Source organism: Alexandromys fortis, unplaced genomic scaffold, assembly GCF_014885135.2.
Source record: "Alexandromys fortis isolate MF-2015 unplaced genomic scaffold, M_Fortis_MF-2015_v1.1 scaffold_149, whole genome shotgun sequence".
NCBI lineage: Eukaryota > Metazoa > Chordata > Mammalia > Rodentia > Cricetidae > Alexandromys > Alexandromys fortis.
Window position 1 is genome coordinate 392,446 of NW_026068025.1, and position 24,182 is coordinate 416,627.

Below are 24,182 nucleotides of genomic sequence, written 5' to 3' on the forward strand. Positions count from 1 at the left end.
AACCCCCTTGGCAGCTTTCATAAAGGTTGCCAGGTAGAGGTAGGCAACCAGGGGTCATAGGCCCAGTGTGGATGGCTGTGACATTCTAACCCAAGAGTTACTTTATTAGGATGTCAGTCCTGCTCCAGCAGGAGGGACAGGGACAGCCCAGGGAGAATAGAAGTGAGTACATTTCCGAGTCCTTCAGCCTCAGCAAGCCAGCACAGGGTGAAGAGCCACCATGTGGCCAGACAAGGGGCAGCTCCTCCTACTCCACAGTAGAAGTCTATACAAGTCCTTGGTGCCCTGGCAAAGACCACCCCACCTCATAACCCAGATATATTTGGGGCACAGGCATCACTCTGTGGAATGAAGCAGACCCTCAGGCATGGTCAGTTCCCTGAGCTTTCTTGATTTCCTGCCAAGGAAAAAGGAAAACAGAAAGTCAGGAGAGGCAGGGAACCAGGGAGGGATGGGTCTCAGATCCTCCCCTGGCCCCCAAGGACTCTTGGACTTTGCACTTGTACTTGATAAGATGGCAGTTGGCAGAGCCTCAGTTGCTTAAAGTGCAGCAAGGGTGTGAGCCCTGGCCTCATCAGGGTTTGCTGGACTCACAGGGTGGCTTGAGCAGGGGACTGTGCCAGGACAGGGTAGGTGGGGAGGGGCCCACCTCAGACAGTGCCTGCTTCAATGTTGCATAGGCTTTATCCAAGTTGTCATTGATGATCACCAGGTCAAACAAGCCAGGCTCCTTGCCTGGGAATGAGACAAGACAAAAGTCAGGAACACAGGGAATCTGGCCCCTTCCCACTGCAACAACCTCTACGACTACTCTTGCCTGTCACCGTAATAGGACAGTCAGGACTAGATGGAACTCTGCCTTCTCCTCTAGAGAACCTCAGCTGGGGGTTGCTCATCAAGTTGAGTACTAGAGTATGGACCACTGACCCCTCCCCAGGCCTCTATTTAGAACTGGCACTACCTGTGACAGGCTCCCATATGCACATAGAGAAACAGCAAAAGGTCACAGTGACAGTGTCTGAATGTGGGCCAAACTCAGACCCAGAAACAAGAGCACAGCTTGCAAGAAGATATCTATGACACACTCAAGTCCGTAAGAGAAGTGTGGCCCCTCAAAGGCTCTGCAGACAAAGAAGTCTCAAACTCCTCCCTTTGCCCTTGGTCCTCCCTGTCTCCTGGTGAATGGGCTGGCCACATGCTCCTAAGGTATAAATGACCACACTCACTGCTCTCCATGTCAGCCTGTGCAGCTGCCAGCCGCTTGGCCAAACTCTCCTCAGTTTCAGTGTTGCGCAGCCGCAGTCGCTGCTCCTGAAATGCAGGCCTTTGTTGAGTCAGTACTCTCCAAGTCTCAGGGACTGCCCTGCGGGTCTCCCACACCAGGTACCTACCAGCACAGCCAGCGAGGGAGGTTGCACAGAGATGTAGATGGGATGCAGATCAGTCTTCTTGATGTTGCGCACACCCTGTAGGTCAATGTCTAGCACGCAGATGCGGTTCATGGCCTGCACAGCCCGAACAGCCGCCTTGCTGGGAGCAGGGAAGGGCAGTGAGCAGACATTCAATGGGACCCAAGGCAAGACCCTAGCCCTTAAGCCCACATGAGTGCTTGCCTGCTGACCATCCTCTCAGGAATACACGCATTGGCTGCTAAACTTCAACCTTGGTAGTCTCTTAAAGCTTCCAAGAGCTTCAGAGAAACTCAGCCCCTTCCTCCCCAAGGCCCATCCTAGGTAGGCCTAGCATGGGAAAGAGGCTCACTGAACCCAGCACCATCCGTACTTCCCAGAACATCCAAGCATACCCTCAGACTTGTCAAGTCCTCTGAAAGCACAGTCCTTTTTGTCCTGCAGCCAAATACCAAAAAAGTTTGGGCTTTTGGTCGGGCCTGAGCTGCCGGTCACTGCCTACCTCTTCCTGTGTGAGGTACTCATGTGGCTCCTGCCACACAGGATGGCTTAAGACAGATGAGCCTGGGACATGACTGGGCCTGCCTGCTCCCTGGAGTCTATCAGCTAAGCCATCCCAGCCTAGGCGGGAGACTAGGAGGACATCATATGACAGAGGGAGAGGTGGAAGAGCTTCCTTCTGCCAATTCTGGGGTCACCTTGATCCACACCAAACTCAGCCCACCTTGTTCCATACAGGTTCCCCGAGAACTCAGCATGCTCAATGAAGTCCCCTGCTGCAATATCACGCTGCATCATCTCCCTGGTCACAAAGTAGTAATCTGGAGAGGAAGAGGGCTTTTCAGAGGATACCCAAAACCCAGGCCCCTCTCCATCCTACACAGGACTGTTATAGATAGATCCAGACTGGAACAGACACCACTGTCCTCACTGTCCTTGCTGGGGGACTAGAAATAGTCAAGTTCCACAGAAAAGAGGGATACCCCTGCCCTCACTCTGATGATGCACAGACTCTAATCACGCTACTAACCCAAAGGCAAGAGATACTCTCCTGCTGGGGACTGAGTTCTGTCCTCCCACTGTCCCCTTCCCTCCACAGTAAGTCATGCCTGAGACCCTTGGATTAGCAGGTCAGCTCACCTTTGCCATTTTCCTCACCAGGTCGTGGATTCCTTGTAGTATCTAGAAAAAAGACCTATCACACACTGAAGAGATGGGTGTACAACCCTTCCACCCTACCCAGGGTCTTCCCTTGCAGGCCTGCTCAGTTCTCTGGTTGTATAGCAGCAGGTGGTGCTCACAGCCAGTGGAAAGCCCAGACCAGATCTCAAGAGGTCACTGGGGCCAAGATGCTTACTCTAGATGAAGGCCCTGGGAAGGGAGAGGGTAATGGGGTTGAGGGGGTAAGGATAGCATCTCCTAGGCTGGGGGTGTGTATTTGGAACTCTAGTAGTCCAGTGCTGGGATAGCCTCTGAGCTCCTTGCCCTTCAGGGTCCTGGGGCACTCACGGGACACACTGAAGCCAAAGATGCTGCCATGTTCCTGGAACAACTTCTTGAGCAGGGTGCTCTTCCCTGCTCCTGACGGCCCACTCAGCACCACTGGCCTAGGTCCTGCCATGCCTGTGAGAGGAGAGGCATCACAGACATGAGAGGTTTTGCCCTTGCTGGTACCCTGGCATTTTTCTAAGAGGCAGTGGTATGAGTAACTCCCAAGGGCAACATCCCCCTATAATGCGAACCCTCCTCTCAACAGTAGTCAACTGGTAAGACAGTAAACACAGGCAGGAAAGCCAACAGGATTCCAACATCCAGCCTCACACACACCCAACAGGATGTCCACAGGCATGTGACCCAGAAACAGACAATGCAGCACTCACTGGTCCCACCCCATATAGGCTGCCCTCCAGAACCTGACCTCACACTGCAGTGCCCATAATGGCACTGCCCATTGGGAGGTCCAAGTCTGAAAACAGAAATTCCCTGGTACTACAAACATGGCATCCTCAAGTCTATTCAGTTCAAACCTGTTTGGGAAACTTCCCACTAGACATGCAACCATCCCTAACTTCTCTGGGAAAGGCAATCTGTAGCCGGCCGGCCAAGAGTTAGAATAGCACCCCTAGCCTCCCAAGGGGAAAGTGAATGCAGCTCAGCTCAGGCATCCAGATCTGCTGCAGGTAGGGGCTGCCAACGGAGGAGCAACTGCTGTGGTAGGCATGAAAGCACAGAAACCTCCTCCATCACAGTCTGATCTAGGACCTGAGCCTCCTTCCCTTACCCTAGGACCATCTTATCTCACCGGTTCCCAAACTCATGCCTAAGCACCCAGCTCCACCTCACCCTCAGCCCTAATCCTCCCTCCAGCCTGGCCTCTGAGCAGGTCATCATTTACACAACCAGGACCCTGTCTATGAAGGCCTTCCTGCCTCCCCAGGATGGAAACCACCTACTTGATGTGCTGCAGCCTCCGTGGTTAACCTGGGAAGAGTCAATGGCTGCTCTACACCTAGGGACAGGGGACTAATCTCTGCCAAGCCCATACCCCGCCCTTCAATAAATCCCTGGGGCACCCAGCCCTGCCTGCACTGGCTGCAAAGAGATCAGCCCCATTCTTCCACTGTGCAAGAAGGAAAAGGAATTACTTGTCCTTCTCCTGAGACTACACCTGTTCAAATAACCAGGGCTGCATCTGACACACTGACAGATGGGGAAGAGCCACCACAGGGGCTGAGAGACATGAGCTGCTGCTCTCTACTGAGGTTGAGGAAAAGGGAGATCAGGGAAGGTATTTGGGAGCTGGAGGGGCTGTCTGCCAACCCAAGCAACTTTGGCCTCTAAGGGTGAGGCCCACACAGCTTTTGGTCCAAAAGGCATAGGCTGCAGGAAGGGCATCAGCTTAGGGAAGTCTTGTGTTCTTAATCCCTGATGTAGGCCATGAGGTAATCTTACAAAAGCACTGGTGCTGGTATTCTATCACCCACAGGAGCACAAGCACTATGAGTATGGCACATGTGCATGCACATCACACATGCATACTCAGAACACACACATGCACATGTCCCTGAGAAGCACACAGGACCACCTATATAAAGGCATAGTTAAGGGGTCCTAGAGAAACTCACTCAGTGTCACCAGTGGTGCCTCTCAATGACACTGCTCCCTTATGGCTCTCCCCAGTCACACCGACCACTGTACGCCAATTTCCTGTCTGGGCTCCAGGCTTCCCCTGACCCACATCTCATCACCACCTTTTCACAGGTATCCTCTTCCCTAGTCACTGAGCCCTGCTGCTTCCACCATGGCCTGGCCCTAAGAGTGTATGCTACAAACCACCCAACCCAGCTCCTACAAAGCTGCCTTCCTTCTGCCTGCTGTATCAGGCACTCCGGATGAGAGTTCCTCAAGGTGCTGCACTGGCTCCAAATTCCCTTGATGGCCACAGGCTGTGATCTGCAGCTGCCAATGTGTTCTACATCTGCACATTCTAAATGACCCATTTCTGGAGCTCTTGGTTCCCTTGAGCTTAAAAGGAGCTTAAGGCAGCGCTCACCGTGGGGCTGCGTAACTCACTGCACAGTTGTATTCCAGAGACTGAGAACACAGGATCTGACACTCAAAGAACAAGTACAACAGAGGAGAACCACAGCTAAGAGAGATGCTCCAAAGTGCATGAGGTAAGAAGCTTCTGAGAAAAGGATCTCAGGTCGGATGGTCAAGAGGACATGCATGAGGGACAGGCATGGGTGAAACACGTGATCTGTAATCCCATCAGACAATGGAGCAGCCTATACCCATCCCCCACTCTGTTCCCTGCTTCCAACTCTAAGTAATGATGAGCTGGTATCACCCAGATTTCAGTCTCAAATCCTCATTTCTGGCATTGTGGGAGTCCTCTCTTGACCCTAACCCTGTACCTTGTAGGCCATGACCAGACAGGGGGAGGAAGGACACTGGCGTGCACATGTGGACATATGCTACAGCTGAATCCAACCCAGCTCTGCACTCCCTAAGGCACCCCTGCTAAGCCGCTTAACCTCTCTCTCTCTCAAGGCCAGCCTTTCAGGAGTCAGTGTTTAACTTCTGTCCTCCTGGGGCTGAATCACAAGGGACAGGAAGACACAGGGCACCAGCTCCACCTGTTGGCCCCTTGGCTCTGAAGAGTGCCAGTAGGTGTCACCAGGCACGGGCACATGCAGCCCGTGGACCTTTGACAGTTCTTGGTGAGCCTCAATGACACTACACTTGCTTGGATCTACACAGACCCTACCAGATGACCCTGACTAGCAGCCAGCTGTGTGGTACAGTGGCACTGGGGCCTGGCAAGGGGAGTACGGAGGACTCTAGTCAGCAGCTAGGTGACCAGGCGTTCGCTACATCTCCACGGGGCCACAGCTAACGGCAGAAACTACAGATCTAATCTCTGCTCTAGCATTTACAGACGTGTGTGCTACTCAAAGGCAACTTCCTTTGGGGAGACCACTGGAAAAACTTTGGACCCCAATCTCTTTAGCTCTTCTAGCCCCAGACTTCAATTGCCTGACAAAGAGCCCCAAGCCCTTAACTCTAAGATGAGCTAAGATACAAGTGATTTCCACAGGAGCATTGGGAGGGAACATGCTCTCCTGGAACACTCCCTAGACACAACTTCCTGCACAACCTCTTCCTGTCTTTACCTTAGGGCCCCTAGGACTAGAAATCTGTCACAACCACCGCATCCCTCCTGTCCACTGAAGCTACAAGCAGCACTAGGCAGATATGAGTGACACATTCCAGCCCTGAAGCCCCCAGAATTGAGGAGCCTCTTCCAACGGCAGCACCAAGAGTAGCCAAAGCATTTTCATGCTCATTCCTCTACCTGAGCCAGAGGGACATACCACAGCCCCCCACGGAAGGAAGGGTGGAGTAGCAGCCAACCACGAACAGGCTGCTGCTGGACCTTCCTGGTGCTACCCATCTCTGTTTGTGATGCTTCCCATCAAGGTCAAAAAAGAACAGGTTGAATCTTGAATGGGGTCCTGGATGCCACAATCATGAGGCAAAACGAACATGAAAGAAAAAAAAGGGTTCAGAATCCAAGGAGAGCAAAATAGAAAGACCCAGGATGTTGCAGGGCTTGTCAACTGCTCACTGGTGTAGAAGGGAAAGTAAGGAAACAGGGTCAGGCAAGACTGAGGGGTGGATGAGGCCCACCCAGCAGGACCAGGAGTAAGGTATGGCAAAGGACACTAAGGCCCAATACATGCAGGCAAGGAATGGATAGGGCAGGGCAGAGACTGGGGACCTTGTACAAGGAAGGACCAGTACAGAGTCAGGGAGGATGGGAGATAGGACAGGGGAGACTGAGGTCTACTGCAGGCAAGGCCGGTGGAAACCGAGGACCACCACATTCTGGATCAGCGAGAATGGGGACAGGGTGGGGCAGGGAAGACCAGGGATGCTGCAAGCAGCCTGCCTCTACAGCTGCCTACACAGGGCTCACCCTCATTTTACCTCTCCTTTGATGCCTGGGCTGTCTCCTCCCACACCTCCTTCTGCCTCATCCTTCAAATTACCTTAACATGTTTCCTGGATATTTTGTATGTGTCCAGACAAAAAGAAAGTTTAAGTGTGGCTGAACAGAAATATACTGCCTCAAATTTACTACTCCAGAAAATTACTAGTCTCCCCGCTGCCCCTCCTAGACAGAGATCCAGCGCTGAACCAAGGAAGGCCAGGCAAACAGCAGCAATGGCTGATTTAGCATCTACGGGAACATAAAAGCCTAATACGTGAAGGCAGGGGTAACGTGGGTAGACAGGCTAAAGTAGCAGGAAATTCTGCTTCTTAGTGCCAAACTGGAAACCGCCTTAATGGTAGCTCTCATAACTAACCTATGATCCCCAAAAAGTAAACTGGAGAAATACCCACAGAAACAAATCTTCCTCTCCTTGGACCCTATCCAAGGCTGACCGGCCATTGATTCGCTTTCTCCCAATCTCTTCAGGTAGCTAATGTCACCTGCTCCTCCTCCAGCCGCCACCTAAAGGAACCTTCTCACTCACCGCTTCCCCGCCCACTTCCACAATGGATAAAATGATGCCTGGGAATATGAAGCCCAAAGGCGGCACCAGAAACCTCAATCTGGGACAGGCCGAATCCCAATACCCACACCTAGGCATCAGCGGGGGCCTGCACCACCTGCAGACACCGAAGTCCGGCAATGGCGAAGGGGGAAAGCCAGGTGCTTGAGCCTGTCCAGGATGCCGGGTGGGCAGGGCGCCGAGGAAGAGCGCCAGCTAGGCTCAGGCTGCGCGGGCTTGCGGGTGGCTGCGACTCCGCGTGCCTGTCCCTGTCGTTCTGAGGACCCGGAAAACACGTTCACCAGGCGTCCTCAGAAGAGCAGGGGTCTTTGGAGGCAGCGCGCAAGGGACGCACGCGGCCAAGTCCCGCTCCTGAGGCAGTCGTCAGCAGCAAAGCGCACTCACCGTCCGCAGGGACGCGAGCCAGGGCGGCCACTGCCAGCCCGACCAGCGGGCGCCGCAGCATCAGGGACCGCCCGCAGGACTACGTCACAGCGGTGCGCCGGCCCATGAGGGCATACCGGAGCGCGGCACGGCTGCGCACGCGGACTGCGCAAAATCGCCAGTGCGGGTGCCCTCCCTCCACCGCCCGCCGACATTACGTCACCCCCTCCGGCCCCGCTCACTCCGAATCACCTGGCCAGGTCACGGCCGCAGGGCTACGTCACAGCAGCGCGTCGGTCTGCGAGGGCCAGCGAAGGCCAGCGGGAGGGGGAGCGCCGCACTGCTGCGCAGGCGTATTGCGTGGTACTCCCCGAAGACCACGCCCATTTTACCCTTAGTCCTCGCGTCTTCAGGCGTGGTTTTATTCCATGGTCGCTTTTTTTTTTTTTCTAGGTTCAGACCCCGCCTGCCCACAGAGAAGACCCGAAGAGGAGCACTTTAAAAATCAAGTGGCCGGGAGAGATGACTCAGCGTTTAAGAGCACTGACAGCTCTTGCAGAGAGGGCTTGGGTTCAATTCCCAGTTCTCATATGGCGGGTGACAACTGTCTGTAACTCCGGTCTTAGGAGTTACATAGACAAACATGCAGGCAAAACACCAGTGCACATTAAATTTAAAAAAAAAATGAAATCAGCATCGAGTCCGTTGAGTCACGCTTTTGCATTATCCGGTTACCCTTTAGGAACCAGGTTCGGTTCAGTTCCCACACTCAAACCGTGTATGGTCTCACCTGGCCTCCTCAGGCACCTGCCCCTCACTCAGGCTCATGTACTTACACAAGTAGACTATGTAGTCCTGACAGGCTCCCGGGAGAGCCGCCTGCCTCTACCATACCAAATCGTGGATTAGAAAACGTGCTTTTCGCAGGGTGGTGGCGGCGCACACCTTTAATCGCAGCACTAGGAGGCAGAGGCAGGTGGATCTCTGTGAGTTCGAGCCCAGCCTGGTCTACAAGAGCTAGTTCCGGGGGACAGGCTCCAAAGCTACAGAGAAAACCCGTCTCTAAAAACCAAAAAGATAAAAAGTAAATAAATAAATAAATAAATGTCTTTAGTCCCAGCACTCCAGACAGAGGCAAGAGGCAAGTTCAAGGCTGGCCTGGTCCACAAAGTGAGTTCCAGAACAACCAGGGCAAACCTTGTCTTGAAAGAGCCTAATTAATTAATTTAAAAGGTGTACACCAGCTGAGCAGTGATGGCTCACATCTTTAATCCCAGCACTCAAGAGGGAGAAGCAGGAGGGTCTCTGAATTCTAGGCTAGCTTGGTCTACTGAGCGAGTTCCAAGACAGGCTCCAAAGCTACACAGAAATCCTGTCTCAAAAAGCAACAACAACAAAGGTACTCACCGAAGAACCAAAGTTCCTCTGTTTTGTCCTCCTCCTCTGCCTAATGTCTTGGGTAAGCTATTTTCCATAAAACATTCCAGTTCTCAGAAATGGCTAGGGACAAAAGTAACAGGGTAGCCACCTGGAAAGTACAGATAACCACACAATGTCCCCACCCAGAGGTCAGCCGATAAGAAAACTTGACAAGCAAAGGGGGAGGGGGAGGTTCGAAACTAAAAATTTGTGAAAAGTCCCTACGCACAAGCCAATCAGGATTCAACCCATCACCCCAAACCATGCTAATGTAACTTTACTGACTTTTGCCTTTAAATGATGCTCTCTAGAAGGGTGGGACACCTCCTCTCGCTGCTGTGCTGATGAGGTCCAGGCCGGCCTGCAATTATGATAATAAATGTTGCTTAGGCATTTCAGCGAGTCGGTCTCCCTGGGGTCTTTTGGGGTCCCCACGGACTAGGCACAACAGTAACAAGCCATGTGGCAAAATGTAGATTAATATCAACAGGTTAATTTAAGTTTCAAGAGTTACTTGGGAACAAGCCTAAACTGAGGCCAAAACTTTCATCATTATTGGGGAGCTGGAACACCAAGGAAAGCTTGATTATAGCTGAGTCTGGGGGGGGGGCAGGTGGTGAGGGCACCACACATCTGCTGGCAGGTTGACCTTGAGTTTATGAGGCTCTGGGAACTTAGCTGTGTCTTCCACTCTCCACTGAACCTATCACTAAATCCTAAGACTCATTTCCACCATCTGAGCTTCTGTCTGCTGTCTCAATTTAGGAATCAAAAATTGCTTTAAATACAATGACAAAAAAGAGATTTTTGGATATGTCTTAAATGTCTTAAATTTGGGGCTGGAGAGATGGATCAGAGGTTAAGAACACTGCCTGATGTTCCAGAGATCCTGAGTTCAATTCCTAGCAACCACATGGTGGCTCACAACCATCTGAAATGAGATCTGGTGCCCTCTTCTGGCCCGCAAGTATACATGCAAGCGGAACATTGTATATGTAATAAATAAACATATTTTTTAAAAAAAGTCTTAAATTTGTTACAGGCTGGAGAGTGGAGGGGAAAAAGGATAGGGCTATTTATTTATCTATCTATTTACTTATCTATTTTTGTGACAAGGTCTTACTCTGTAGACCAAGCTGACCTTGAACTCACAGAAATCTGCCTGCCTCTGCCCTCTGGGATTTCAGGGGTGAACCACTGAGTTCAGCATATAAGGCCACTTTAAAAAAAATTATTTATTTATTTATTTACTATGTATACAGTGTTCTGCCTGTGTGTATGCTTGCACATGAGAAGAGGGAACCAGATCTCATTACAGATGGTTGTGAGCCACCTTGTTAGTGGGAATTGAACTCAGAACCTCTGGAAGAGCTGCCAGTGCTCTTAACCTCTGAGCCATCTCTCCAGCCCCTATAAGACAATTTGTTTTTGTTTTGCTTTGTTTTGTTTTTTATTATTTTGGTTTTTTGTTTTGTTTTGTTTTGAGATAGGGTTTCCCAGTAGCTATAAAGCCAATCCTGGAACTCACTGTGTAGACCAGGCTGGCCTCGAACTCACAGAGATCTCCATGCCTCTGCCTACCAAGTGCTGGGATTAAAGGTGTGCACTGCCACCACCCAGCAAGACTATTAAAAAAAAAAACTCACAGCTTTAAACCAGAAAAGGAAGAAGGGGCGGTGTGTGTGTGTGTGGAGGGGTGTCCTCTGCTCTTCACTGTTTTCTTTGTGCTGAACTTCACCCATCACGACCCCGGCCACAGCCTGCTTTTCAAAAGAACCAGCCAAGAAGTAACAAGACTTGGTGGCTCACACTTATAATCCCAGAACTCAGGAATCTGAGGCAGGAATATTGTCAGAAAGGCAAGGCCAGCCTAGGCTATATAGTGAGTTCCAGTCTAACTTTGTCTATGTAGCAAGTTCAAGAATAGCCAAGGTTACATAGAGAGAGACCCTCTCTGAAAAAAAAAGAAAAAAAAACAAAACAGCAAAAACTGAAATAAATAAATAAAAATTGAGGAGCCAAGGATATTTCTCAAAGGGATATAGGTGCCTGCTGCAAGGCTTGACTACCTGCTTTTGCTCCCAGAATCCCACGCGATGGAAGGAGAGAGCTCATCTGGCAGACTAGCCTCTGATAGTCAGGTGTGCATCATGCTACATGGGCACCCCGCACAGGCACACACACACAGAATAAATAAATACAATGTAATTTAAAAATAAAACCCAAACCCTTCTTTTCGTGGACTGTGTCTTTCCACACTGGCAATGAACAGATAGCCTCTTCGCAGCTGTAATTTTGCCTCTAAGTAGAGCCCCTTGCCCACAGTAGACAGAACCAATCCCCATACTCATGCCCGAGCTTCCTTACTGGTCAACTGCAAATTCAAAACCTGCCCCAGGTCGAGCCAGCCTACTAGAGCTCACTGAATGTTTGTTTGCTTCCAGAGACCACAAGCAATCAACAGGAATAGTGTCATGAGAGAGGAAGTCAGAATGTGAGTGTCTGTGAGGATTGAATGAATGTGGCTTGGGCCTGGGTCACTTCTCTTCCTCACTCTGGACAAAACCTAAACACCTTTATCGGGCCCTGGGCGTATTTATGGCCTTGAGGTACCAGAGAGGACCTGAAGTCTGTCTCAAAGGATGAGTAAAGGAGGTTGAAGGAGGAGACTCGATTGATCCTTATCTGTCATTTACAGAAACATAGACGTGGGTGTATGAGGACCCACTCACACACTGAGAGGGGGATTAGGGAGGGAGAAGGTGAATATCTGTTTCCTAATGAGTAGCCTACAGAAAGGCAAGTGGATACTAGGCAAGGTCATCACCACAATGGGCCACCAGTTCCAAGTGAATGCTCATGCAACCAAGGCCCCTGTTGGTGGGTAGGACAACTGAGGCAGGGCCCTTCCCCCAAGCAAAATTAGTACTCAGAAGGGCACACTTGTAAAGACAGCATCCTGCCACCATGCTCCATTTCCACAAGGGACACACAAGGTTCTTTGTGCTGAGAGGTTGACAAGTTCTAGAACAGATACTCCAAGTCACAAGATGTGCTAGGAAAGGGACTCTGTTTAGGCCCTCCAGTGTGAAAACTGGCTTCTCGTAATTTATTTTAACATTTATTTTGGCGAGGTACAATGGTGAGTATTGTGCCCAGTCCATGGGGACCCCAAAAGACCACCAGGAGACTGACTCACAGATATGAAGAAGTAAGGTTTATTATTGCTATTGCAGGCCAGCCTGGACCTCATCAGCACAGCAGCGAGAGGAGGTGTCCCACCCTTCTAGAGAGCATCACTTAAAGGCAAAAGCCAGTAAAGTTACATTAGCAGGGTTTGGGGTGATGGGTTGAATCCTGATTGGCTCGTGCGTAGGGACTTTTCACAAATTTTTAGTTTCAAACCTCACCCTCACCCCTTGCTTGTCAAGTTTTCTTATCGGCTGACCTCTGGGTGGGGACATTGTGTGGTTATCTGTACTTTCCAGGTGGCTACCTTGTTACTTTTGTCCCTAGCCATTTCTGAGAACTGGAATGTTTTATAGAAAATAGCTTACACAATACAAGATAGAGGCAGAGAACAAAACAGAGGAACTTTGGTTCTTCGGTTACCTTTCCTCGATCCTGCACAAATAACTTCCTCCAAGTCTTGTTGGTGAATCTCCCATGCCTCAGATTCTTTCCAGGAGTTCCTATCTCTCCCTGGAAGTCCGGCCTATCCTCTCCTGCCAAGCTATTGGCCAGTTGGTTCTTTATTAACCAATCAGAATGTGCCCTAGGCAAGAAAGGAAGGACACCACCGTGTACAAAAAGGTTATCCAACACTTAGTACACTCACTGGTCTATAAATTTAGACAGTTTCAGCAGCGCCCAGAGGAGTCCTTGCCAGCTGTTCTGACAGCAGACTACAGAACAGGACTACTGGGGACAGCTGGCTAGAGAAGCCAGAAAGCCTAACAGCCCTTTCCTTAGACAATGTCCATGTGGCTCCTAGGCCACTGACAGGGCTCACCTGGCCTTTGTAAGGCGGCTGGGGCTTCCTGTTGGGGATCCTATGGGCACCAGTTTACAGTTGCATGGATTGGCAGTGAGGGCAGTTCTGTGGCCCATGTTTCCTACGACCTGATAACAACACTTGTAGGCCAGGGTGTGCGATTAGCTCCGAGGCTGGCTGCCAGGCTGCAAAACCAAACCGAAACAAAACACGACTTCTCATTTTGTGTCCCTTGGCAGACTTCTGCCTATACGCAGGACAGCCCCAGGAGGAGGCAGGGAAATAGACTGACCAGTGCAACCTAAAGAGGGATGATAAAAGACAAAGAACTCAGAAAGAAACAAGAAAGGGTAAGGAAAAAGTTCTAGGACTATGACGCCCAGGGGCCCAATGTGGCAAAAGCCTCTAAAGGCAGCATAGGGAGTAAAATAGACAACCTTCTGCAGTCCTCCCGAGAAACTACGGAGAGTCCTACAGCCAGCACAGCGGTACATCTCCAGGACTCGCGAGAACTGCTGCCACAAGTTCAAGAGGATGGAGAGTTGCAGGACCCCTTAGTGTTGGGTTACTCAGGAGATACCAGTCCGATACTTGAAAGTCTGGAGAACCGATTGTTTTCTAATAATCCTCCTTCACGTTGGCTGTTTGGTCATCCCGACCTGGCGCTTGAATGTCCGTCTTCCAGACATGGGTCCACCACGCACCCCCAGACAAGCCATATACTTGCTGAAAGAAAGGGGTCTAAGTGCGACCATCGGATCCGGAGCAAACCTGGAAAACAACCAGGCGTGAAAACTTAGATGTCAAAGACGCACAGCAGCAATGCTGTCCTGCTTCCATCCACGAACTGCACAGCGCCATGCAGCCTGCACCCCAGAAAGTCCCAGAGTCCCGACCGCCTTCCGCCCAGTGCAAAGCGCCAGCCTTGTCTACACCGGCTTTGCCACCCATAGCAATGCTGGGTAAGCCCTATCCGGCGTACCTGGATCACTAACCAGGCAGGCTTCAGTCAGTCTCAACCACGCCCACTTGGTCTTACTCCGCCTTAACGGAGGACGTCAGCCCGCGCTACGTGACATCATCGCTGCGCGCCGCGGCGCCTGCAGGAGAACTGGGTCACAGACAAGGGTCGATCATCGTGTACAGAGACACCGCATGGTTTCCCATCTTCTGAGTAAAGTTCTGCAGGGCGGGTCTACGAGGTCCCTCCAACGCTAAGGTGGCGGCCGCAGGTTGGAGTCTCTTGGGCGCCGGCAGCAACCGGCCCCATCACTGACGAGTGAAAGGGAGGGGGACATACACCGTCGTGTGGGGCGAATAGAAAGGGGCTTCTCCACAGATGACCCCGAGCCTTGTCGCCGTGGCTGGAGAGCAGGCGGTCCCGGACTTGGGACACTGACCAGCGGGATCGCTTCTTCCGAGGCAGTGGGAACCTCCTAATCTATGCACTCTCCCACTGGTTTAATCTTGCTGAGTGTTGGACACTCGACTTCCCACCTGCCTAGACTACTTTGGGAGTTTCTGGCATTGGAGAAAGTTAGCACGAACTTCTTTTCCTGTCTGTAATCAGACTTTATAATAATCTGATAAGCGTCCTGTCATAATCGTATTATTATGAAAACTAAAACGATGTTAATAAGAAAGAACCAAGCACCACACACACACCGCACAGGGTGAGGCTCTGACTCCATAACCTTCAGAAATGGGTGGGCGTTAGTCTTGCTGAAACGAACTCAGTCTTTGGAGGATAGGACGCTGGTAGCAGCTTTTATGAAAAGCCTCCAGAAGCTGTTCTAATCTGAGGCCAGAGAGCTGGTGGGATAGACTGGCAAGTGACACCGTGCTCTCAAGCCTGACCATTCGCGGAGAATTCAAACCACGGATCGAAGATAGCTTTTTAAATAGAGTCTACACTGAACATAGGGTTTTCCTGGAAACAAAATCACTTAATAACTGTTATATGGGTTGTGTATACGCTCAGGTTGCTTGCTTCCGTTTTTTGAGACAGTCTCGACACACTGACCTTTAACTCCCTGTGTAACAGGATAATCTTGAACTCCTGATCCTCCTGCATCTGTCTCCTGAGTGTTGGAAATGCATGTAGTCCACACCTGGCTTTGTATTCTTTTAGGTATTCTAAGTGATTTAAGGCACAAGGGAACCAGTGACAGGTCATATGCAAATACTGCGCCAGGAACTCCGGGACCAATGGACGCAGAGCCACAGTAGATGTGCTGCCAGAGGTGCACCTGGCTCTGACGTAGCTCCAGGCAAGGATTTTAGAACAATAATCAAGTGGAAAAATCAGGTTTTTTTTTTTTTTCCTTGCCTAACAGATCCTACATCTGGGCCAGTGATTGTTTTCTCGCGCCACCACAGCTCCAAGGAAAAACAATGCCTTTGGGCAGCCTGCTTGGGAAAGCATGGAGTTCCAGTCCCCTCAGGTACATCCCTGTCCTTGGTGCTAGGAGGCTTGTGCCCTGAGCCACCCACTGTAGACAGCTTCAATGATGCTAATAGCTCAGCAGAGGCCCCTCTCAATGTGAATCAACAATCTTCACTGATTGCTGGGCAGTTCTCTGTCCTACCCTGACAGTGGCTGGCTGGCTGGCTGGCTACTTGGTGCCATCTGGCTCAGCACCACCCATCAACCAATGTTTGCATTGTCTGTAGCCTGCTGAGGCACTGTGCCGTGAGGGCAGCCACTCCTGCACCCCGCCACCTTCACACCTCCTTGTGGAGAGCTGACAGCAGCAGGGCCTCACTTACTCGACTGCGCCGCCAGGCCTATGCTCGCCTCTACCCTGTGCTACTGGTCAAGCAGGACGGTTCCACCATCCATATCCGATACCGGGAGCCACGGCGCATACTAGCGGTAAGCGTCCTTCAGTAGGTGTTTGCTGAGCCATAGTGTTGGGGCTCAGGGCCCGAACTTGGAACTGAGGTTGCATACATAGCTAAAGTGGAGGAGGAGGGGAACAGGTTGTTGGAGGAATTTACACCAAAAACTCCAATCATCAAAATTAGAACAAACAAATGAGTCATTTCTTGTTTGGGTTTTGTTCTTGTTTTATTTGTACAGGGTCTTGTGAAAACCAGGTTGGCTTTGAAGTTACATACTCAGGCTGACCTTGACCTCCAATCTTCCTGCCTCTTTGAATGCTTAAATTATAGGCCTGTTGGCCAGGCAGTGATGGCTCACGCCTTTAATCCCAGCACTCGGGAGGCAGAGGCAGGCGGATCTCTGTGAGTTCGAGGCCAGCCTGGTCTAGTAGAACTAGTTCCAGGACAGGAACCAAAAAGCTACGGAGAAACCCTGTCTCGAAAAAAAAAAAAATTATAGGCCTGTGTCACCATGCCAGGCTTAAGAAGTCTGTTTAAAAAAAAAAAAAAACAATCAACAGGGTTGGAGAAGATAGCTCAGAGGTTAAGAGCATGGCTGCACCTCCAGAGATTCTGAGTTCAATTCCCAGCAACCACATGGTGGCTCACAACCATCTCTAATGAAATCTGGTGCCTTCTCCTGGCCTGCAGACAGAGCACTGTGTAAATAATAAATAAATCTAAAAAACAAACAAACAAAAGCCAAACAACAAAACCCACCAAATCCTAGTTGGTAGAGGCATAAAGCCTTTGGTTCCAGGACCACATAAACCAGGCATGGTGGCACAGAGCTGTAACTGCAGCACTCTGGGGGCTGAGGATGGTTGCTGTGAGTCTGATGCTCTTTTGTACAAATTAAAACTCTGTCTTAAACAAACATACACTAAACCTAGGGGAAAGGAGTAGAAAAACATTTCCCTTCCAAACAGGAGTTACAGATTTGATTAGCCAATTAGTAGGCCAGCACAGGACAGAAGGCACAGCCGTGTAAAAGAGGTCCAGGTGTCTTCCCGGTCACTTTCCTGACATCTCCCCAATAGCGAGTACATGCCTTCACTTCTCCCCATGCAGATGCCCCTAGACCTGGATGCCCTATCTCCAGAAGAGCGCCGGGCCCGGTTCCGAAAACGTGAGGCTCAGCTCCTGCAGAAGAAGGAAGAAGAGCCAGAGATGATAGACAGTTTTGACACTGAACGATACAAACGGTTTTGGACCAAGACCAAGAAGTAACTTTGTCAGGGCGTTACATCAGAGACATTTTGTAAGGATGGGAGGCACCTGTCTGTAAATCATACCTTCTTGAAACCATAGCCTCCTGTCACTGTCTTCCGTGTGTAAGTCCCACCCTGAAGTTCATCATTTCGGGAAAGTATGTGCCAGCTCAAAGCCAGGTTGGAGTTAGAATGGATTAGTCGCTTTAGGATCCATTTTGTCAGACCTGTGGATTTTTTTGTTTGTGTTTTTGGGTTTTGTTTTTTTAAGACAAAAGTTTCACCCTGATTGGTCTATAATTCCTATGTAGACCAGGCCTGACACTGCCTCCTGAGTACTGGGATTAAAGGTATATGCCATCACACTTAGCTTCAAACCTCTGGGTTTTAAACACGGTTAAAAGGTTAGCTGTGAAGTATATGGACAGTGGACAGGAAGCTCTACCTGCCTACCCCTAGGAACCTCCAAGTTTAACTCCTAGATCACACATGGTCAGCAGTGATTATCCTCAGCCCCAACCTTTATAGGTCCTTCCCTGAAAGGCTTCCCAGGGAGAAACACTTTCCTGCCCTTGGGTACCTAGGAATGTGGCCAAACTGTGTGTCTTTGTTTCTGAGGCAGACTTTCTCTTTGTATCTGGCTGTCTTGGAACTTCCTCTGTAGACCAGGCTGGCCTCACACTCAGAGATCCATCTGCCTCTTCCTCCTGGATTAAAGAAGTGTGCCACCACCACTGGCCAGGCTGTGTCTTGAACCCCTAGTCTACTCCAGTCTGCAGAATAACTGGCCACACAAACCAAAGCCTATAACAGCTGCCTGAACCTTTGTACATCTTAATGATGATGTAAAATTCCATTGGCTGCCTCCAGATGCAAGAGTGCACATAGTACCTAACTTCAAGAAAAGCAGGCCTGTGACCATCCAGCCTTTCACGGCTGTAGTCAGTTGCTTAAGGTTCCGGTTCTCACAGGAATAGGTGGTTACTCAAGGCTGCACAGGCTTGGAACTGGTCTGGACACTTGTCCCAGAGCCATGCTCTTCTTAGCTTCACTTGGTATGCATTCTGTGCTCGGACAGTGCAACTCAGCCTTCTATGTCCTTAGCATACTTGGTCAGCAGTGAGGGCCTCAGAAGCTGCTATCTTGCTTTCTGAAGAGCTTCTCTGGGAGATGACTGGTTTACTCTCCTTTCACTGTGGCCCACGTCTGTCTGCTGCTCCCGTATTGTGCAGCTCCCCTTGGGTCCATCCATGCCATCCATCCAGCCCTTGGGTGATCCTGTTCTGAGGGATCTGGTTCCAATTGTGTTCTCCAAAGCCAGGACATGAACTCGGGGCTTGTACTAGTTGCTTCACAAGCTGTTTGCAGGTACTCACCATGTATTCAGAATAAAGACACGAGCAAAAATGGGGCTGTCCAGGTCTCTCTGGGATGCCAGAGAGTGCCAGGTTATGTTGAGGCAGGGCCTTGTTAAATTGCCCAGACTACATTTCAAATCTCTTTGTAAGCTTAGGCAGTCCTTGAACTTCCAGACTTCCTGCTTTACCCTTCTAGGGAACTGGGATTACACTTTCACCACCACGCCTAGCTCAGATGGGGTACTTTCATTAACAGGGTGGGATACACTCTATGGTATGTGTGTGTTCAGAGGACAAATTGTGGGCGTTTGTTCTCTCCACCATGTGGGTCCTGGGGATCAAACTTGCTTCACCAGGCTTGGCCCATACCCTCTGAGCCATCTCACCAGCCCTGGGTACTTTATAAATAGTAATTCTCACAGCTGCAGATTTTATACATGTGTTGTTTTGTAGAATATGTGAAGTTTCTCCAAAAGCGGTGACAAAGGAGTTCTCACAAGGGAGTGATCCAACTGCTCTCTAGATAGATCCCTAAAGAAATACTAGGGTGAGGAGTGTGGTGGCCACACCTTTAATCCCAGCACTTGGGAGGCAGAGGCAGGTGGATCTCTGTGAGGCCAGCAGGGGTACACAGTTAAACCTTATCTCAAAAACAAACTGGAAGACATTAGCCAAGTTGCCTCTTCTGATTAATACTGGAAGAACTGGAAACCAGGGGGCAAGGCTTGCTTTTTTTCCCACCTCCTTTGATAACAAGAGTTACAAATTTGCAGCTTGGAGGAGCCTGCTTCACAGGCCAGCATGTTCAAGGCTATCGAAATCACAACAATGATTGTCTTCAGAAGAATATCCGAGGTATAGGAACATCATTTACCTTGTTCTGTAGAAGCTGAGGAAGGGCCCAGGCATTTCTGTGTTCCTTTCCACATTTGTTGACATTCCAAATTCCCTTTTTGAGAAATAACAACATGGGATGTTTCCATCTTCAGGTCAAATTCATTGTATCCTCACTTAACCTTATTGAAACCCCAACACAAACAAAAGAACCTCACCGCCCTTAAGTCATCCAGATGCCAGCACTATTGAGTTCAGACAAAGGATCTGTTCTGGGTTCTCGACAGTCGACATCTCATTTTATACTCAAGTGACAGAAAGCAAGAGAGTTCTCCAGGGCTCCCTTCATATGAGCATTAATCTGTGAGGCTCTATCTCGTTACCTCAATGGCCTATCCTTCAAGAACAAGCCTAGTGGATGATTTAAACATGACAATGGGAGCTGGGTGATGGTGGCGCACGCCTTTAATACCAGCACCAGGGAGGCAGAGGCAGGTGGATCTGATTTCAAGACCAACTTGTAAGGGTGTAGTTTGCCACACAGTCTATTACGGGCAGTTAGGGCTGACACTATAATACAGACTAATTCATCATATAAGCTTTAGTCCAGACATCGACTTGATCGTTCATTGTCTGCCAGTTTCAACTAATGATTTAAGGTCAAATGACAGCTAAATCTATCTTCAACGAACTTTAGTTACTCTTGACTTTTGTCTTGGTCATGCCCCATCAAAACAATGCAATTAGCTCTGTTCTTCGTACTTCTCAGTAAAGTCTCACCTGCAGAGAGCACAGGTTGCTCTGGTTTAGGGCTGATTGCTTGGACTTTATGGCCTTTAACTTGTTCGTGCCACAGAGGAGTTGATTTGTGTTTTTTTGGCGACTTTATCCGTCCCTCAGTGTTCCAGGGAGTTTTGCCACTATTTCATTTGCCCCTTTCATTTTACCTGGGACCCCAATCCTTTAGGGTTAGTACGCCTGGCTCTCCAGGAGGGGGAAAGGCGCCAAGCACAAGACCCGCGGCGCCTGTCACCGGTCCCTCCTGGTGTCACCAAGGTTTGTTGACATCCCAATTCACCGAAGATCGACATGTGAGGTCGCACAGCAGCCCTTTTTTCGAGAAGCTAGTGCGCAGCCGCACGTCGTAATGGGATAAAGGATGCGCCTATGGGTGAAGTACTGACTTAACACCGGGTGGGAAGACGGACCTCCTCTGAGGCGGCCCGAATCAGGCAGTGCGCAGGCGCGCGGGCTCAGTGAGAGGCGCAGGCGCACTGTGACGTCACGGCGGGCATCCGGGGGCCGAGGGGTGCGGGAGTCCGGCAGCTCGGGGCTGTGGGTACTGGAGATTGTGCAGCGGCTCCGACGCCATGTTCGGCTCCAGTCGCGGCGGCGTGCGTGGCGGGCAGGACCAGTTCAACTGGGAGGATGTGAAGACCGACAAGCAGAGGGAGAACTACCTGGGCAACTCGCTGATGGCGCCAGTGGGCCGCTGGCAGAAGGGCCGCGACCTCACCTGGTACGCGAAGGACCGTGCGCCGTGTGCCGGCCCGAGCCGTGAGGAAGAACTGGCGGCTGTGCGTGAGGCGGAGCGCGAGGCGCTGCTAGCCGCACTGTGAGTGCTTGGGCTGCGGGGCGACAGAGAGCTCCGGGGAGGGATCTGGGTGGCCCCGGGGCGGGGCTAGATGTGGGCAGGGCAGGGGCGGAAGGCCACAAGGGCGCAGGCCCCTTGACGTGCACCCTCGACCCTCGCAGCGGTTACAAGAACGTGAGGAAACAGCCCACCGGCCTGAGCAAGGAGGTGAGTGTGGGCTGCGGGTTCGGGGTCCGCAGGGCGGGCGGGGCTCCATTTGTACCGGCCTAGAACTCCACCCCCTCCGCCCTGTTTCCTCAGGACTTCGTGGAGATCTGCAAGCGGGAAGGAGGGGACCCTGAAGAGAAGGGCGTGGACCGGCTGCTGGGTCTGGGCAGTGCCAGGTGCGGCGGGTTGGGGAAAAGGGGACAAGACTGGGCGGTGGTCCAGAACTGTCCTCACCGCTCTGTCTTCTGCAGTGGCTCCGCAGGCCGTGTGGCACTATCCCGGGAAGACAAAGAGGCTGCCAAGCTCGGCCTGTCAGTGTTCACGGTAAACCTAGTAAATCCCAATGCTCAGGATCCTGGGCTTGGGGGTGTCTGGGGAGGTGTGGGGTGGGACTCCCTGGGTGCTGGGTGTCCCTCCCCACAGCTGCGTTTCTCATATAGCACCACCGCGTGGACAGCGAAGGCCCAAGCACCGCCCCATCTGCTGCCAGGAAGAAGCCTCGTGCTGAGGACAAGGCTGAACTGGAGTGAGTCTGAGTGCCGGTTCTACCTGTGTTATGCACTGATGAGTTTCTTGCTGGCATCCTATGTGAGCTGTGCCAAGCCTGGGTATGGGGACACTTCAGAAACAGTGTACTCACAGAAGAGAATGATGTCCAGACCCATAAGTGTCGTACTGGGAGGCTGAGCACTGGGTCTTTTTTTGAAGGAGCCAAGCACAGCCTTAGTTCTTTTGGCTTTACTGAAATTGTTGGGCCTCCACCTTCAGGCTGGATATGCCTGTCCAATCAGATGCCCGGAAACCTGAAGGTGGGATGGAGTTTCAGTAGCTACCATTGGTGACCCAACAGGCAGCTGCCACTTAGACAGGGCCCTGATGCCAGCCAGTTTGATGGAAGGTGGAGCAGTTAAGAGTGTGATGCTAGGAGCGGTGGTGCTTTTCTTTAATCCTAGCACTTGGTGGACGGAGAGGCAGGCTGACCTCTCAGAGTTCCCGCCAGCTGGCTTCCAGTCCTTGGGATTTAGCTGTGTGTGACTGGTTACTTCTACTTTTGTGACAACTCAACTTCGTACTTAAGTAAAATAGAGAGTTCCAGATCAGACAAGGCTTTATAGTGAGAAGCTGGCTCTCCCCGAGGGGGGGGGGGGGACACCTAGGTTGGCAACATTCCAAAGGGAAGCTTAGCCTTATGGATTGGATGAGGAGCCTAATATTAGGCTCACTTACCAATATAAACTCAGAACATGTAGACATTATCAGTGTACAGTGCTATGGTACAGACCCTGCGCTATCCTATCCTTGCCCTGCCCTCAGCTTTCAGCTGCTATACTCCAGTTCTTCACACTTAAGACCCTTTATGTTCTTTCTTACAGTACAGAGAGCCATAAGAAAAGCAAGAAAGAAAAAAAGAAAAAGAAAAAGAAACACAAGAAACACAAGAAGAAGAAAGACAAAGAACACAAAAGGGAGACTGACAGCTGCCCATCTTCTCCCTCTCCTGCTCGGTAGGCTAGGCCCAACTCTATTTGGGGGGGCACTAAGGAAGTGGGGAGAGAGCTGGCCAGGCCTGTTGGGATCCTTGGCAGAGTGAGAGACGCTTCAAGTGTCTGGTTGTCCTTGTCTTCCTAGGCCCAGACACCAGAGACATGATTCTGACATCTCCCCCTGCTCTAAGAGGAAGCGGGGACATAGCCAGGACAGTGGAAGGAGCCCATCTCGCAGACGACAAGACAGAGGCTCTGATGACTGAGAATTGGCTAGACCAAAGGACACCAGAGCCCTGGTTGCCCTGAGCTGGGACCCTGCCCATCACCAAGCTCTGTGGGGTCTAGAAAGAGTAGTCGTTGGATGCTAAGCGGCTACCAGCCCCCTTCCAACTTGCCCAAACTAACCAAGTCACATCCCTATCTGGGATAAGGCAGGTGGCTACTCCCTGGTAGGATTCTGAGCCAAGCTTGCTGGACCTTGGGATATCTATCTTGCCTTTTGGAGGCAGCTTGTGGCAACAACTCCAGGTTGCTGAGGAGTAGGTCCTGGGTGACCAGAGCCTAGTGATTCTGAGGGTAGTGCCCTTGCTTGCCCCCATGCCAAGGAAGATATAATTGCCCAGTAGACTAAGGTCAGACTCCTGTCTCTGCTGCCACAGTCCAGGCTCTTGAAGTTTAGGGGTGTGTCTTGTGTATACATCTGGTTACTTCTACTTTTTGTATCAACCCACTTTGTACATAAGTAAATGTATTTTAAAAGTAGAGTGTATCATCTCACTGAGGGCAGGCAGGTTAGGCTGGGAGCCTGTGGCCCCAGCATGGGGTATCCATCTAGTATGCCTGAGGACACTGGGTCTAGGAACCAGAATCCTGTGATTGAGGCTGCCTTAGGTGGTGGTGGCGCACGCCTTTAATCCCAGCACTTGGGAGGCAGAGGCAGGCGGATCTCTGAGTTCGAGACCAGCCTGGTCTACAAGAGCTAGTTCCAGGACAGGCTCCAAAACCACAGAGATAGATACCAAGACCATACAAATGGCCAAGAAGTTGGAAGAACAAACTTGTTGATATGAATGCATCTGCTGTCTGTCCAAGAGGTGCAATCTTGCTGGAAGAGTTCCTGCAGCAGGTTTGATTCCAGAGTGTCAGCACCTAGCTTTAATCTGCCTTTTGTCTCTGGTACCTTCATCTGAAATATGTAAATCTTGTCTGAGAGTTTATTCCTGCAAGAACTCCTCCAACACAGTTTGATTCCTACCTAAGCAGAGACAGTGTTCAGCAGACAAATAACAGCAATTTTAGAGCCTGTGTGAACATAAGGGCAGACAGTAGAAATCGGGCTG

At 50.8% G+C, this 24,182-nt stretch overlaps 3 protein-coding genes and 1 long non-coding RNA gene across 9 annotated transcripts; 2 read left to right on the forward strand and 2 right to left on the reverse strand.

Annotated features, from left to right (window-relative positions):
* Positions 1-83: 83 nt before the first annotated feature.
* On the reverse strand, positions 84-9,386 carry Guk1 (guanylate kinase 1). Of its 6 annotated transcripts, none has more exons than XM_050163741.1 (8): positions 9,263-9,386; positions 2,919-3,032; positions 2,550-2,591; positions 2,134-2,230; positions 1,392-1,530; positions 1,227-1,311; positions 650-735; positions 84-397 (listed from the first exon to the last, which is right to left on the reverse strand). In XM_050163741.1, the coding sequence occupies exons 2-8, from the start codon at positions 3,028-3,030 to the stop codon at positions 362-364; spliced, it is 597 nt and encodes a 198-aa protein (XP_050019698.1). In that variant the 5' UTR covers positions 3,031-3,032; positions 9,263-9,386; the 3' UTR covers positions 84-361. The 6 variants fall into 6 exon arrangements, with proteins under 6 accessions (XP_050019698.1, XP_050019699.1, XP_050019696.1 ...); XM_050163742.1 differs by lacking the exon at positions 9,263-9,386 and adding an exon at positions 8,108-8,234; XM_050163739.1 differs by lacking the exon at positions 9,263-9,386 and adding an exon at positions 7,877-8,035.
* A 4,958-nt stretch (positions 9,387-14,344) lies between these two features.
* On the forward strand, positions 14,345-17,725 carry Mrpl55 (mitochondrial ribosomal protein L55). Its single transcript, XM_050163566.1, has 4 exons — positions 14,345-14,500; positions 15,605-15,712; positions 15,942-16,143; positions 17,223-17,725. The coding sequence occupies exons 2-4, from the start codon at positions 15,663-15,665 to the stop codon at positions 17,379-17,381; spliced, it is 411 nt and encodes a 136-aa protein (XP_050019523.1). The 5' UTR covers positions 14,345-14,500; positions 15,605-15,662; the 3' UTR covers positions 17,382-17,725.
* Positions 16,174-20,473, reverse strand: LOC126514593 (uncharacterized). The gene is made up of 3 exons (XR_007595626.1): positions 20,335-20,473; positions 19,595-19,669; positions 16,174-17,294 (listed from the first exon to the last, which is right to left on the reverse strand). It is a non-coding gene; the product is annotated as an uncharacterized lncRNA (long non-coding RNA).
* A 451-nt stretch (positions 20,474-20,924) lies between these two features.
* CUNH1orf35 (chromosome unknown C1orf35 homolog) lies at positions 20,925-23,604 on the forward strand. Its single transcript, XM_050163563.1, has 7 exons — positions 20,925-21,169; positions 21,310-21,355; positions 21,449-21,531; positions 21,607-21,679; positions 21,796-21,881; positions 22,729-22,860; positions 22,985-23,604. The coding sequence occupies exons 1-7, from the start codon at positions 20,925-20,927 to the stop codon at positions 23,103-23,105; spliced, it is 786 nt and encodes a 261-aa protein (XP_050019520.1). The 3' UTR covers positions 23,106-23,604.
* Positions 23,605-24,182: the final 578 nt, after the last annotated feature.